At 42.5% G+C, this 14503-nt stretch overlaps 1 protein-coding gene across 8 annotated transcripts; it reads right to left on the bottom strand.

The window, feature by feature from the left end:
- Window positions 1-5967: 5967 nt before the first annotated feature.
- LOC100844248 (nuclear poly(A) polymerase 4) lies at window positions 5968-12657 on the bottom strand. Of its 8 annotated transcripts, none has more exons than XR_002960309.1 (13): window positions 11928-12656; window positions 11738-11815; window positions 11474-11581; window positions 10307-10369; window positions 10060-10221; window positions 9015-9128; window positions 8862-8924; window positions 8462-8791; window positions 8221-8385; window positions 6777-7781; window positions 6592-6637; window positions 6470-6495; window positions 5968-6389 (listed from the first exon to the last, which is right to left on the bottom strand). XR_002960309.1 is itself a non-coding variant. In XM_024454992.1 (13 exons), exons 1-12 carry the CDS (start codon window positions 12003-12005, stop codon window positions 6471-6473), a joined length of 2268 nt encoding a protein of 755 aa, XP_024310760.1. In that variant the 5' UTR covers window positions 12006-12657; the 3' UTR covers window positions 5968-6389; window position 6470. The 8 variants fall into 8 exon arrangements, 6 of the variants coding, with proteins under 6 accessions (XP_024310760.1, XP_010227608.1, XP_010227610.1 ...); XR_002960311.1 differs by having other exon boundaries at window positions 6592-6628; window positions 11928-12655; XM_024454992.1 differs by having other exon boundaries at window positions 6592-6668; window positions 11928-12657.
- Between the last annotated feature and the right edge of the window lie 1846 nt (window positions 12658-14503).

Below are 14503 nucleotides of genomic sequence, written 5' to 3'. Positions count from 1 at the left end.
AGTTAGCGGTGAGTGTGGTGCTAGAATTGAGATCCGGCTGGTAGGGACAACCAAAAACTAAGAACGGATGGCTTAGGAGACGTGGTTGGGTGGGTTTCGGGTTAAGAAAAAGCCCAATTATCTCGCTGCCACCAAATTTGCTACAGGAATAGCAGTTTGTTAGGACAAAAGGCCTGGTTAGCGGAGAGTATGACACTACAACTGAAATGAGAACGGACGGCTTAGGAAAATGGATGCACGATAAGAATGTGGAAGTAGGCACACATGTTAGACTGCGTGGTGGGGTGTGCTTTCGGTTTCATGTTGAGCAAAACCGTACCCTAATCAACAATAGCCATCGAATTTTCTATGGGCATAGCGGCTCCTTAAGAAATAAAGCTAGTTATCAAAGAGTTTGTCTGGCACTACAATTGGAGCCGATGGCTAGAGACAACCCATGCCAAATGCGAGATCGGATGGCTCAAGAACATGAATGCACGATAGGCCTCCTATGGTGTCTAGTTTTATTTGTCGATTTGGAAGCTATCCATACTCAATTTGTCAATTTTTAGTTGTTACCAATGCTATTGTGGTAAGTTTTACATGAGGGAAATTATCAACCTCATACCATAAATGACATGGCCATGTGCCATAAAAAAGACCCTATATGCCCGTTGATACATCGTCATGGGGTACTATTACATTGTACGTCCATATCGGTCCTTGTATGCGAGCAATCAATTTTGACTTCCGGTGGCATCAGTTACGTATATCTTATCTAGGTTTAGTTTGTGGTTGCTGAACTATGTTGCATTAAACTTACTTTATAATTTGAATATTTTAGTTAGAGAAACAGTAAAACAAGCAAAAGCGGATCCACCGCAATACTAAATGGGCTGGGCCTTAGCAAAAGATAAGCATGACTTCTTGTTGAGCTTAAAGATAAGCATGGCTGAGCTATAGCTAGCCTAATTACTAAGAGAATGTGATTCGGTAATGTTTTAGTTTGCATAATAAATTGAGTTGTATAGGCCAGGTCAATGGACCACAAAATTCTCGTTGCATACAAAACTGCCCGTGCTACACACAAGTTTGATCCCTCGTAGCATTTCGAAAAGACCACGTTTCCCCCATCTTCATTAAACATATAATTCGCCTCCCTGTCGTAAAAAACATATGAATCGCTTCCATGTAATATAGTCTTTCATATATATACCGGCATAAAAACCAATAATGTGTGGTATATGTACACAGCTGGGTGGTAACTTTTTTTCGAACTCTTTCCTCAATCTACTAGGGAAAATAACTAGCTAGAATAGCATATGTGGCGAGCAATCTCAAATCGAATATAAGAAAACTAGCTTTAATTAACGTGTCCCTATGTTTTGCAACGAAGCTAGTAGTAGTGGTACTATTAGTCTGATCCAAATTTATTGCAATCATGATGTGTGCCGCACTTTTACGGAAAGCACATGCAAACTTTGCGTTGTTAAAGGAAGAAAGAAAATTCCTAGATAGAGCAGTACGGAGTACGTCGAAAGGGCTGGATGCCCAATTTGCCGCTTCGTGCGCTACAACAGATTAAAGTTGGCAGTGTGTCGTGCATGTGGCGGGGCTAGCTAGCTTGACACGCTTGCATATACGTTTAATCCTGTATTTGTTAATGCCTTAATGGTACATTTTGGACTTGGTCTTGGATTCATGGCCGAAATTTTTGTTTTGACGGTGAAGTTCTAGAGTGTCGGCAAAGTAGCAACACGACGACTGGGAAAGGTTAGAGGGAAATCTAATTGAAGGTTAATTTCGGCTACATGCGAGAAAACGTCAGTCTCAAAAAACAAAACTAGCTAGCTCAAGATATATGCGCAATATATGGTTGCAAACAAGTGAATATATCCAGCGAAAATTCCCATTTCAAAATGAGGAAACCTACACTCCAAACATGTTTTAACAGGACAGTGTATGAACTGTATGTGAAGTTGTGAACTGGGGGCAGACTTGTCATATTGACCCGCTCAGGATTAGTAAAAATTATAGAGCTTTTTCGACATGAAGTATAATTTAAAGAAACATCCGAGAAATGCTGATCAGACAGTTTGATTGGCTATCTCGCGTGTTTGTTTGGATGTTAAAATCAGTATATCCAATACTCCCTCCATCCCTTTATACAAATCCACATCACTTATTTTGGGACGGAGGGGGTATTTCTGTCCTATGCCGTCCTATGCCGTCCTTTTAGGTCCATGAAATGGCCGTGAGCAAATGGACGTCAATGTATGACTAAAGATCGACGACAAGGCAGGGCTTAGCCCAGATTTTGGCCTGCCCCTCCACGGAAGCTGCACGGCACGATGTCGTCCATGTTGTCGCTTCTTCCTTTTGTCCGACAATTAGATGCACTTGAACTCTGTTCATTTAAAGAATTAAAGTGTATCCTCGTTCTTGTTTCCGTGCCATGTATGTAGCCCATATCCATAACTCAAAAACAACATAAATCGATCAAATTAAGAGTTAATGAAAAATGATCGTATGTATTTTCATTTATCATTACATGTGCATATGCGAGTATAAGTGTATAACCTTTACATTTACAAAAACTCATTAAACTGGAGAGTGAAAAATTGGGTACGCTTTTGATTCTCCTCAGCCCTCGATTTCCATACGAGATAAATTTGGGTTACCTTACAAAAAAAAATTTGGGTTACTCGACCATATGTTGATCGGCTTACTTTGATTACTTCACCTAATTCAAAGCAGTTATAATAATATCATGCCGATAGTTTTGCATACATGGCATCTTAGTGGGATAAAAAAAACATAGTTATGACTGTCTACTAAAACAAATGTGCATAGACATATGAATGTGTAATATATACCTCTAATATTTCGTTGAGAAAACCTTACATTTTTACTCATCATCCGTAGATTCATGTGTTTGTCTATTTTATAGCTCACGTTATTCAATTAATTTTATATAAAATACAAAGGAAGAATACATCATTTGGATCTTTTAAAACCTTCGGGTTACATGGAGTCCGAGCTCACAAAATCTGCACTAGTAGTATAGCTATATTTTTTTAGGTCAGGGTAGTAGCTAGCTAGTTCGCGGTGATTCCATATGGGAGTGGTTGTGTTACTTGGGCCTTATTTAGGAGGCCTATGGTGGATTTCGAGCTTTATATATGAGAACAATACAATTTTACTTATTTTTAATTTTATGTTGAAAACTTGAAACCAATTGAGTTTTATCGAGCTAACGAACAATTGCATTTCACTAAAATCGTCTGGTTTCAGTTTTGACCCTACGTTGAACTTACTCCGAGAAATTTCGAACCAAGTTTCTTAACCAGTTTTTTTTTTGAGGCCCCCATATCAAAAGGATCGACACCTAACCTGAAGGAAGCACAAATAAATAATTAAAGTGAAAAAGAAAAGGAAGAAACCTATTTTTATTATGGTAATTCTTCACAAACCCCATGCAGCAATTAATTAAGACCCAGAATCAGGATAATTGCAGCACTCTTGACACCAACCCCAATTCGACATGATTGCCCATAAGAAACAGTGATCCCGATAAGGAACCATTTATTGGGACGCCTAAACTACTCCTATATCGTCCCATGCATACCCTCCGTGATTAAGTATGAGATGGAATCTGGAGGCACGATGCGGTGGACCGTAGATTAGACATGACGATAACGAACAGTCCCAAAAGGCAAAGATACATTAGTCATTAGACAGGATAAAGGCATTCCCCGGTGTATTGGGTCAGGTAGATAGAAAGACGCACGGTGACCAGTGATCTGAGCACGGATAACACATATATGCACGACAGCTCATAATTAATCATATGGAGAACATCATCTCCTGATCTCTGCTCTTCAACAGTCAGCAACAAGGCGTGCATTATGATTATGTGGTTGGTTTGCCAAACAGACAACGAGACAGACGATAACTGAACTGACAGGGGAAAAGAAGAACACACAGTGCTGCTAGACCGCTTAGCTCCCGGATCAGGCGATAACGCGACCCTGTCGGCGTGATCTGCATAGAAGTTTCCCTGTGTGCAACATGCATAAAGCATCGCCTAGCTCGATCGGAGTATTCTGGCCTTTACCAGTGTCCAAAGAAGAAGGGGAAACTACTGGCATTCTGGCCGCCGAGTCCATTGTCATCTACCTCGTCCCCCACTCCATTATTACTCCAGGCCTACCTAGCTCTAATCTGCTGCCGGCGAAAGCACGCGTAGGGATAATTGCCAACGCATTTGGGGGTTTTGGCATCATCGTCGTCGAGATTGCCGCTGCCGCTGGGTTGGCGTAAAGGTGTCACCGGGCGGCGAGCTCGTCCCTCCATCTGGTTCGACCTGCGTTCTTCCAGGCGAGTGAAATTCTCTTCTCCCTACGTAGGGTATGGGGAGAAGGGCCTGATGATGCACGAAATAGTTTCTTTGTGCTCCGGTCCCCGATGTGCAAAAGCTGGGGAAATTGAAGATTTTGGAGGCCTCTAGGTGGTGAATCATCATCGTAGGCTACTTGATCTTGGTGTGGTTTGATTTAAAATAGGTTAAACATTGGGTGTACGGTACTGAGACAGAGGCCAGTAGGTCCACCTGGTGCAATGAGCTTCTTGACGTTTAGGATTGCCAAGAGATGCAATGTATACTAATGTTTTTCAAGTAAAGCTTACCAGCAGTACTCTGGTAGCTACCGGAGACGCTACGACAATAGGGTTAGATTTTGTAAGTAGCTTACTAATCAGAGCAATAGAGTTAGATTTTTGAAGTAGCTTACTAATCAGAGCATAATTTGTTGCCTTCAGCGTGGTCAGATTTCGTAGCAAGAGACCTGGAGCATTGGAAGGTGTTTCAAATTTTCCATAAACTGAAGCATTATCAAGATGTGAAGCATCTTCAACAGTCCACGTTGTCTGGTTTGGTACTTCACCTATTGCTGATCAGTTTTGGAACATGAACATTATCTGTAAGGAGCAAACTACCACCATTTCTGAGATTTGGGATGATCAAAATCTCAAGCTCACCTTTAGGAGAGTTTTTCACTACCACTGCTGTCCAGGTTTATAAGGATTGCGTGTATTTCTAGATCATTAATTTGATCAGATAAATTTATATCTATATTGAACAAAAGTATACAATTAGATTAAAGAACTTTTTAGTGATCTTGTCATATAACTTGAGCTATATTTCGTCCCTTAAACTGGTGATCTAAGAACCGGCTCAGGCCTTGTAAATCCAGACAGAAGTAGTAAATGATGGAAAGTGGTATGAGTTAAAAAAACTGCAAAGAACATTAATTACAACGAGGACATGAATTTCCCAATTTTGCAATAACCACTAATGGTTATATACTCCGTAAGTTCGGTCAAAAAATACTCGAGTTCTTTACACAGTATTATCAATAATTCAATTTTAGAGCAGTCTCTTGGGTCTATATCCCTTCTGTCTGGTCTAGTGATTCCACCAAAAGTTCATATTTTCCTGTGGTTGTAATCTCACAGTAAAATCATGAAGAGACAACCTTAAAAATGACAGGTGCACAACCCTGGAGGTTGTGTTTTCTGCTGCTAGTTAGAATCTGTCCATCGCGTCTTTTCTTTATCGCATTGTAGCAAAACATGCCTTGCACTATTTGCCAATGTTTCCAGATTCTGGGTCACCAACAAAAAGAACAATGTTTAAACTCTTACTATGATGCCATTTTTTGGAGCCAGCGGACACTACGAACACCATTGTGTTTAGCAGTGATCCATTGATGTTCGTTAAGCAGGTTTGGTAGGTCACCCTAAATAATCAAGAAATTTAAACTCCTGTTTCTGCCTTTGCTGGAGAGCACTAAGGTAGAGGAAGAAGCTCGTATAGGAGCACAATGGCGTCACATAAATCCGTATCTCAATTCTAGGCCTCGCTGGATCGCTTCCAAGCTATGAACCTACATACAGAAACTCGAAACATAATCACACCGAAGAACAGAGAAAAAAGCAAGCACACGTCAGAATACAATAACTGTCTTGCCAATCTTATATTACATGCGGAGGAAGAGTACAAAGGGGGCTTGAGAAGTACAGGACGACCGTACCGCATTTATTTCTAGTCTAGACCTACAGCAGAGCAGAGCATCCTTGGGAAGCAAACAGGTCGACCCAGGGAGACTGCTGGCATTTGGTCCATACATTAGAGCCAGCTACGCCACAACTCCAGACAATACTGACAACTGAAGTCGCAACAAGCTCAGCTCCATAAAAGAACATCCCACAGATCTAGAGTTGGCAAACATCTCATGTCACTCGATGAAAAAAACTTTGTTGATTTTGCCATGTTGATTTTGCCATGTCATTGCCTGACATGATTTTACCACCATCTTCCTCCAAGAGTCCCCCCGATGCTTGCAGATCTGTGTCGAAAAGGAAAGTTTGTGAGTTGAGCAACTTACCAACTGAGACACCAGACCCTTCATTCCCTCCGTTCTCCAACCTCATGCTGTTGATGTCAGACTAACCCTGCGCAAAGTAACAAAAAAATACCAAACAGCAGAGTATAAAGAAAACAGAGCAACAAGATACTCAATGTACCAAGGATTGAGTTCAAAATCATGCCTCATTGACGGCTTCTGAGATCCATCCGAATTCACACCTGCATGAGCTTTAGAAAGAACTTCAATCCCATTGTTCGGCTTTATAGATCAAATGAGCAAATAAAGAAATTCAGATCATATCTAAAATGTAGACACTGTGATGGAATTTTGTTCACTTGAAAAAGGAGAGTGCGCCAGAAGCAAGACCTCTAATTCCTCATGCAGACCACTCTGAGTAACTCCATTCCCACCAAAATGCACATTTTCAACAAGGACGCTTCCCATGTCCTTTTCTGCTATCTCCAGCAACTCCGGATTGTTGCCGCCCAAGCTTTCACTTCCGACAAGCTCCGATACAACCTTCTCAGCAACACGCTTTAAAGTTGTACACACTGCTACAGTTGGAGTGCTGTTATTGACAGGTGAAATACAAGTAACAAGATTGTTTGTCACATCGCCAGAACAAACAGTTTCCCCTATCACACACTTGGAGTCCGATGCAATAGAATCCGTGCTTTTCTCGGATGCCGGAGATGAACCTGAGCAGTTTGCTTGTTCTAGGTTGCCACTGCCATGTGAATTCTGACTGCCACCACTTGCATTAGAACTCATCTTCTTTTGGTTGTTGCATGTGGCCTCATCACTAATGTTCCCAGAGCTAGGTGATGAAGTTGTTGGGTGAACAGGGCTGACTGAAGCCCTCTTCACAGATCTGCAAGGTTCAGTATCATCAGTCCCAGGTGAATCATGCTTTGGGTGAACAGGGCTGACTGAAGCTCTCTTAACAGATCTGCAAGGTTCAGTATCATCAGTCCCAGCTGAATCATGCTTCCTCTTGAGCTGACCATCTGGAGATCCAGTCATGTTGCCATTTTCAGTGTCATTTTTATCAGATTGTTGCTGATGGCTTACATGTCTCTGAGGACGAGGTCTCCTGTATCCTTCTGGAAACACGTAAGCCGGAATCTCCTTCCTCCGGACATGAGAAACAGCCAACTCCATCCCAGGCTTCCAGAACATATACATGTTGATATCGTGCCTAAACTCATCAACTGTTCCACGAATATCAAACTGTTGACCTTCCTCAATTTTCACACCCACATTCCGTGATAAGCCCATGAAGAAAGCACAATGAGCACACTGTCTGGAGGGATCTGCGTATTCATATGGGTAAGGATGGCATTGCAACTTCCCGTAAGTGTCCCTTTCAATCTGCAAGTGTGAACCAAGAAATACAACGTAGTCAAGCATCACAGATAAACAGAAAGAACATTTGGTTAAAACTAAATGATAAAAGGGGTTATTAATTCCCAAGCCATCAATTTCTCCTCTCAACTGAGAGGATCAGAGGGACTTGGCTTCTTATATCCAATCTACAACTCCCAAAAGCATGCTTGATGTTTGAATGAAAACGGTTGTTTAATGTTTAAAGCAGGCACGCAAAACTGTCCCCCTAATCATTAGTTTCGACTCTGAACCAGAGGAGAAATTGATCCCTTGTTTTACCCGATCAAAACTTTGTAGAAGAAGTGACCCCCAATTTTACAACCAACTACTCCCATAACAACATTGTTAATGCAGTAAAGACCCAAAAGAAAGTGACTTTATGACAAGCTGTGCATAATAACACAGAACTTCCTGAAAAAATTACCTTTAAAGTCAGTTGCCTCAATCGAGACTCGACCCATCCCTTCCAAAGTCTAAGATCTTCATCATCCTCAGCGATGATGTCAACCTGTAAATAATTTTTATATGCCTCGAAAAATTGGAAAGACTCGAAAAGGGCAGGCCAATTAGCCTTATTCAGCTCAATTTCCTGCATTGAAGAGCAAAGAACAGTCAACACAACAATCACTTACTAAATAGTAACTGATATTGGTGGAAAAAAATACCTGGCATATTTTATTGCCAAACTGAAATTGCTCTATCATAACCCTCAGTGTGCTTGTTGAAACATTATAACTAGAGTTCATGCATGGGTATGCTGGGGTGATGATAGGCATATGATGCGTTCTGTCACGAGGATTTTTACGCGGATCCCACACAGGAAAGCCAAGTTCCTCCTCCTCAATGGCACAAAGCATAACTGGATTTGGCCAGCGCCACTGGGTAAAAACTCTAAAGAATCTTGAGACCAGCATACTTGGCACGGCATTAGGATAGAGCTGACAGACACGTGCAACCAGTAAAGCCCAATTGACCCCTCCAAGAAAGCCAGTAACCTAGCAAGGCAGATAATTAACATAAACCTAAATACTCAAAGAGATAGCGTAATAATTAAACCAGACTTACATTAGAATAAACACCTCTTCTTTTTGCCCAGTGCTTCAAACACCTTAGTGTTGTTCGAAAGTTCTACAAGAGTATGTACATAGTTAATATTACCATCCAAGAAAAAAAAAATAACGAAAGGGTCGGGTAGAATTTATAATTCCTCAAGTCAACCTCAATATTCGGAACAAGCCTAAGAATTTGGTCCGCCACTCTGCAGCCATTAAGACTGCGAACAGTTGCTTCATCAATGTCATAAAGCACTGATTCTTGAGAGATATCCAAATCCTGAAATAATACGTTAAGACAAAATGTATCTCTTGAAATATCCAAGATAAAATAGGCAAGAAGCAGCAAGTTACACTTCCAAATAAAACCTTTATCATGCATATTTGAAAGAACACAAAGAACACGACAGCATAAGAAATTAAACAGCTGAGGAGTGTTGCATTGACGGCTGTAAATTGTCCTCGTCACCTCAAGACTGTTAGTGAAGAACTGTCAGCCAAATATACATGCATCTCACGTAGCAGAATAAATCATTTAAAAAAATAGAAGTCAGACATATGCAAAACATGAGCCAACAGTAAATGCTGCACGCCTCCCTAGAGCTAAAAACACTAGCTAACCAGCCAATACCCAATGACAGCAACTAAGATTTAGCATGAGGTCAGCAAAGAAGAGACAAGTCCTATCATGATGGATAGAATATTTATGATTTTATGTGTTTAACACCACAGAAAATCAACAACGAAGTTATCAGGAACATTGCAGCTTGAAAATGCAAGGAATTAAAATTTGACTTATTTTTCTACAAAATTCAGACCATTGCAATAAATGTCCTGACCCTTTATATATATTATTAGGTAATACTACAAAGTCAGCTCACATGAGAGTAAAACCACTTATAGCACACAAACACAAAATAGGGTCTTATGTATGTCATTAGCACAGAAAAGTTACACAAACAACAAAAAGTAATCCATAGGTATGTTCAAATCAAGATAAAGATATTATGAGAAGTACTAGTCAGGAAACCTTTGTCTGCTAATATATGAGATACTAGTTCAAATACAACATACACCATGTTTGAAACAAACAAAAGATATATGAGATACTAGTTCAAATACGAGATATACTATGTTTGAAGCAGACAAAATATTGATATACATACACAAACAAATAAATGCATGAATATGTTTATATAATACAAACTTACGGATGGAACCACTAAGAGAGAAACACTGGCATAAAGGAGGTCTATTGATATCCCATGAAACTTAAATTTCATAACAGGGACATGTGCATCAGGTACAGGTTGCAGTTCAGTCACTTCCTCTGTTTGTGCTAATATGTCATGCAGTACAATAAAGAAGTCTTCCTGCAAAAACAACACCATGTTAGAAACAACAATGCTATACATAACACACAAAAAATAAAAGCACAAAACATGAAGAAAATATTACCTCACGGTTCACATATGATGGTCCAACGCATAAAGTATCAACGTCAGCCCCAGGTCCATGGACCTATCAAACAGAAGTGTCAAATTATGCACAGGTGGATCATTTTATGAGATAAACATTAAAATGCCAGAAACATTTATAACAATGTGTGCGTGTGGTGGTGGTTGGGGCGGGGGGGGGAGGGGGGGGGGAGTTCAACACAGCATCATAAAGTGCAGAACAGAAATTTCTCAACCAAAGCATGGAGCCTAAATGCTTCATAAGCGACCAAACAATTGTAATGATCAGTTATCTGAAAGAATTCTAGGAAGAAACATGCATAGCAAAAGTAGGTTAATTTAAATCATTCATATCTACACAGGAGATGATATTGATGGACTTAGGATGGTCCATCGCATCTTTGATGCTGTTAATTCAGTTTCAATAGAGTGAGGTTAAGAGATCTTGAACTCAGTCAAAGGATCTCAATGACTGTCCAGCCAACATGCACTAAGTTCAGATCCCATACCCTATTTAAAAGAAGGCACGCGGGGTAGAGCTCACTACTCAGCACCTGACATTTCCAACTCAACTCTGATGACAAACCCTAGACTACGAACACATAACCCCAGGTCTCTTTCCTGGCAGTACAGCAGCACGTGATTCATCTTATCCTTCCAGCCTTCACATAAAAGGATTCCACGCTGCAAGGCCAAGTTAGATCAGTACTTCAACTTTGCCTCATTGGCCGGCACTCTTCTCTACTGCTACCCCACATTATGATATCAAGCAAAACAGTAAGATTACTATATCTCATGTGGTCCGATTTCATAGAGTTGTGGTTTTCTCGTTTGAACTGATGCCCGACACCTCTGCAGCTGGAGGGTTCAGTTTGTAACAAGAAACAAACCAGAGTAAAAAACATAAGTGTTTGGTTAACCGGTTTTTGTAGCTTATTCGGTTTGCATTTGTCATCAACCAAAATGCAAAACAAATATAGTAATCAAACCGACATGCAAATTTAAACACAATGAACACCCGTACTAAAGTACTCGTTCAATTAATAATTATGTAATGGAAACAAGGTAACTCCACCATAATTGTGATATATTTAAAGGACTGCTAGGTTAGAAATTTCAAGTAATATGTGTGGTAGCGGGAAATAACAAAAGCAAAGCATAATATTACCCCTAGCCGGTATGATCCGAAGGTGAAAAGTACAGCATTTGCATCTTCAACCATTTGATCAGTATATCCTCTCTGACTAGTTAACTGCTTCACCCAATCTTTTACAATCTGCAAATTCAAACACGTTCTTAAACCATCAATAAGCCATCAAGCATGACATTTTCAATTTGGTAAGCATAGAATACATCAGTAAAAAATTCGCACCAAGCTATGTTTGTTTCTCATGCAAAGCAGGCAGCAAATGTGGTTGCTGAGACTATTTACCTTGTCAAGCTCCCCAAGCACCTCCTCTCGCCTAGCAGACTCATGCGCACTCTCATATAGGCCCGCTTCAACCAGGAACTGCAATTATGGTTACAAACAAAACAGCATTCTAAGTAACATAATCTTGACCTCAAATTACAAAATAAACAATCAATCAATGATGGAACAAGATAAGCAAACAGTTTCTAACTTTGTTTAACTCCGCCGTCCTTTGGATATCAGCATCCACGGGCCCAGCCAACGAGAGCGGCTTATTAGAGGTGGTCATCTTATCTAACAAAAACGGCAAACACCGTCGAGATATTGCAACCAAATATTCCGCGCTTGCGTCTTCAGGACAAAAATCTCAAGGGACAGAAACCCTAACTCGCGCAGATCGGCGCCTCGAAGCACGAAAAGGCTCCAGAAAACTCGAGCTAAACCGCCCCAAAATCTATGCTTTGGCGCGAAACTGAAGAGAGCACGATCAGCCCCGGAGAAAATCAGAGCCCACGGCCCTTATATCGGGTCTCAACAGAAGCACGTCTACTAATCGGATTCGACCAAGGGAACCTTCCGATACACGGATCCAAACAACAACGGCAGGGAAACCAACATCACCAGGAAATCCACCACCCCTGAATCCGAACCCCCAGCCACAGAAATCACCCCCAGGGAGCCGACAGGATCGCGCCGCCCGGATCAGATCGGAACCGCGCCGCCCGGCTGGATCGGCGGGAGCCGAGGACGCGCCTCCAGATCGGAGACGGATCCGGCGATCCGCCGCCCACAGGGGGGCTGGAGGAGGCGGCGGTCCCGCCGCACCGGCTCCGGCGGGGGCGGAGACGAGGGGAGTGGAGGAGAGAGAGAGGGGAGGCGACGGGGCAGGGGGAGGCGAATAGGTAGGGGAGTGTAGAGAGAGAAACAGAGAGAGAGAGAGAGAGAGAGAGATGGAGCGCGTGAATGCGTGAGTTATTTGTCCATGTCTATTTTCCGGGCTCGGATTTAGGGCGAGATTTTTCTTTTCCCGGGGGGTTTATATGGATATTTTCGAGAGATTAGGGGGGAGCTCTAATAACTGATTAGTGGATCCGGTACGATTATCACGCCGCGCGGCGGTAGCGGACGCGGAAGGTTTTCCGCTGAATCTGTTGGCGCCGCGGCCGCGTGGAAAAGCCCAAGTAAAGGAAGGAGGATGCAGCGTCCAGGTCCAGCCGGCGACGCGTTTCAGATCTTTTCCTCTTTTTCTCCCTTTGGCGGCAGCCCGTGGGTTCTAGAACGAACTTTGGTGAGCGCATTTTTTTTTTTTTGGGCGAGTGGTGGCTGGTTAGCTGCCTTTGACCGATCGGTGCTGAGTTAGCCACTGAACGACGTTGGTTCCAGAAAGAATGATCAGGATTTCGTCCTCTTCAAGCTGTTCAACTGAACTTACGCACGCTATGACTCCTGACGTCTATCCACGGCCCGGGTAGCCTTTTTATGATTTACAAGCAATATGCACACACATGAAAACATCGATGTGAATGAACATACATACAAGCATGATATGCCACAGAATCATTGCTTAGCCACCCATGATTCTCTCCTCCCGTCGGTCGACGGCGAGTCCATGTGTAACTTTGTTTTTGAGTTGATCTGATTTGCACCGTACTTTTATTTGGGCCGAGACTAGGGCTGTAGGGCAGGATTATCCTGGACTAGGTCTCCAACAACGTAGGGTTCCTTTGCTCGTTGCGTTTTTGGGTGACGATTATGATGCAAAATCAATGACATGCGTCAGATTGCTAGGAACAAAGGCGCGAGTATCGACCACGGGTTTGAAGCGCTTGACTTGGAAGACGGAGATTTCGATGTAGCAGTGGAGGAGGCAGAGAGAGATGCGAGATCATCATACTCGTTGGCTTGCCCTAGCCGAGTCAACACGGACAAAAACTTCAACCATATAAATTTACTTCATTTATATGCGACTATTGTGATCTAAATCATAACCGTATATCAATTTTGAATACGAATACAATGATATCAATTTTATGTCATATAACTATATACTATTTGTGACTTGTGAGCGACTCTTGGTCAAAGCGTCGGTCAAACCAAAAGTAATATGCCCACCATTGATGGAAGGAGGTAGTATGTTCTGTTGATGACTTTCAGTGCTCTCTAGTTGATAACGTCATGGTGATATACTATTATGCCGCACACTCTCTAGTTGACTCCTTTGACTATTATGCCGCACACTTGATGACTTTGTTTTGCAAGCCACATGCATACAGATACTAATCGGATAATATTAATCAGATATAACCGGAGAGAAGATAGACACGTAGCTCGCATCGCCCACGGGGGGCTCAGGCGAACCCTCGCCGCCACCGCGCCGGTCCCCCCTCCTCTGCCAGCCACCTCGCCGTCGCCAGAGGAAGCCACAGGGCTAAGCCCATGCAGCGGACGGCGGAGGCGGGGTTGCTTTTCTTTTCAGCGAGGGCCCTTTGAGTTGGTCTACGGCGATGGCAGGGTGAGGGTTGCGGGTCCTGCCCCCGGGGCGCTGCCACGCGGCTTTAGGCTTGCGGCGCGACTGCGACGAGTTGTCTCCGAGCAGCACAGTGGCGGCGGCTCCAGGCCTGCAGCGCCACTGCGACGAGTTGTCTTCAGGCAACGCAGTGCACTACAAAAATTTACCTGAATTATGGCGTTCTTGCGGTGACGTTCTAGTAGACTGTCATGTAAAATAAGAAATCCTTTTGTTTTGGTCTCGGATGGTCGGAAAGCCCATGGGCCTCGGGAATTTGC

This window comes from Brachypodium distachyon, chromosome 1 (assembly GCF_000005505.3).
Source record: "Brachypodium distachyon strain Bd21 chromosome 1, Brachypodium_distachyon_v3.0, whole genome shotgun sequence".
In the NCBI taxonomy this organism is placed as follows: Eukaryota; Viridiplantae; Streptophyta; class Magnoliopsida; order Poales; family Poaceae; genus Brachypodium; species Brachypodium distachyon.
This window is presented reverse-complemented; position numbering and strand designations above follow the sequence as displayed.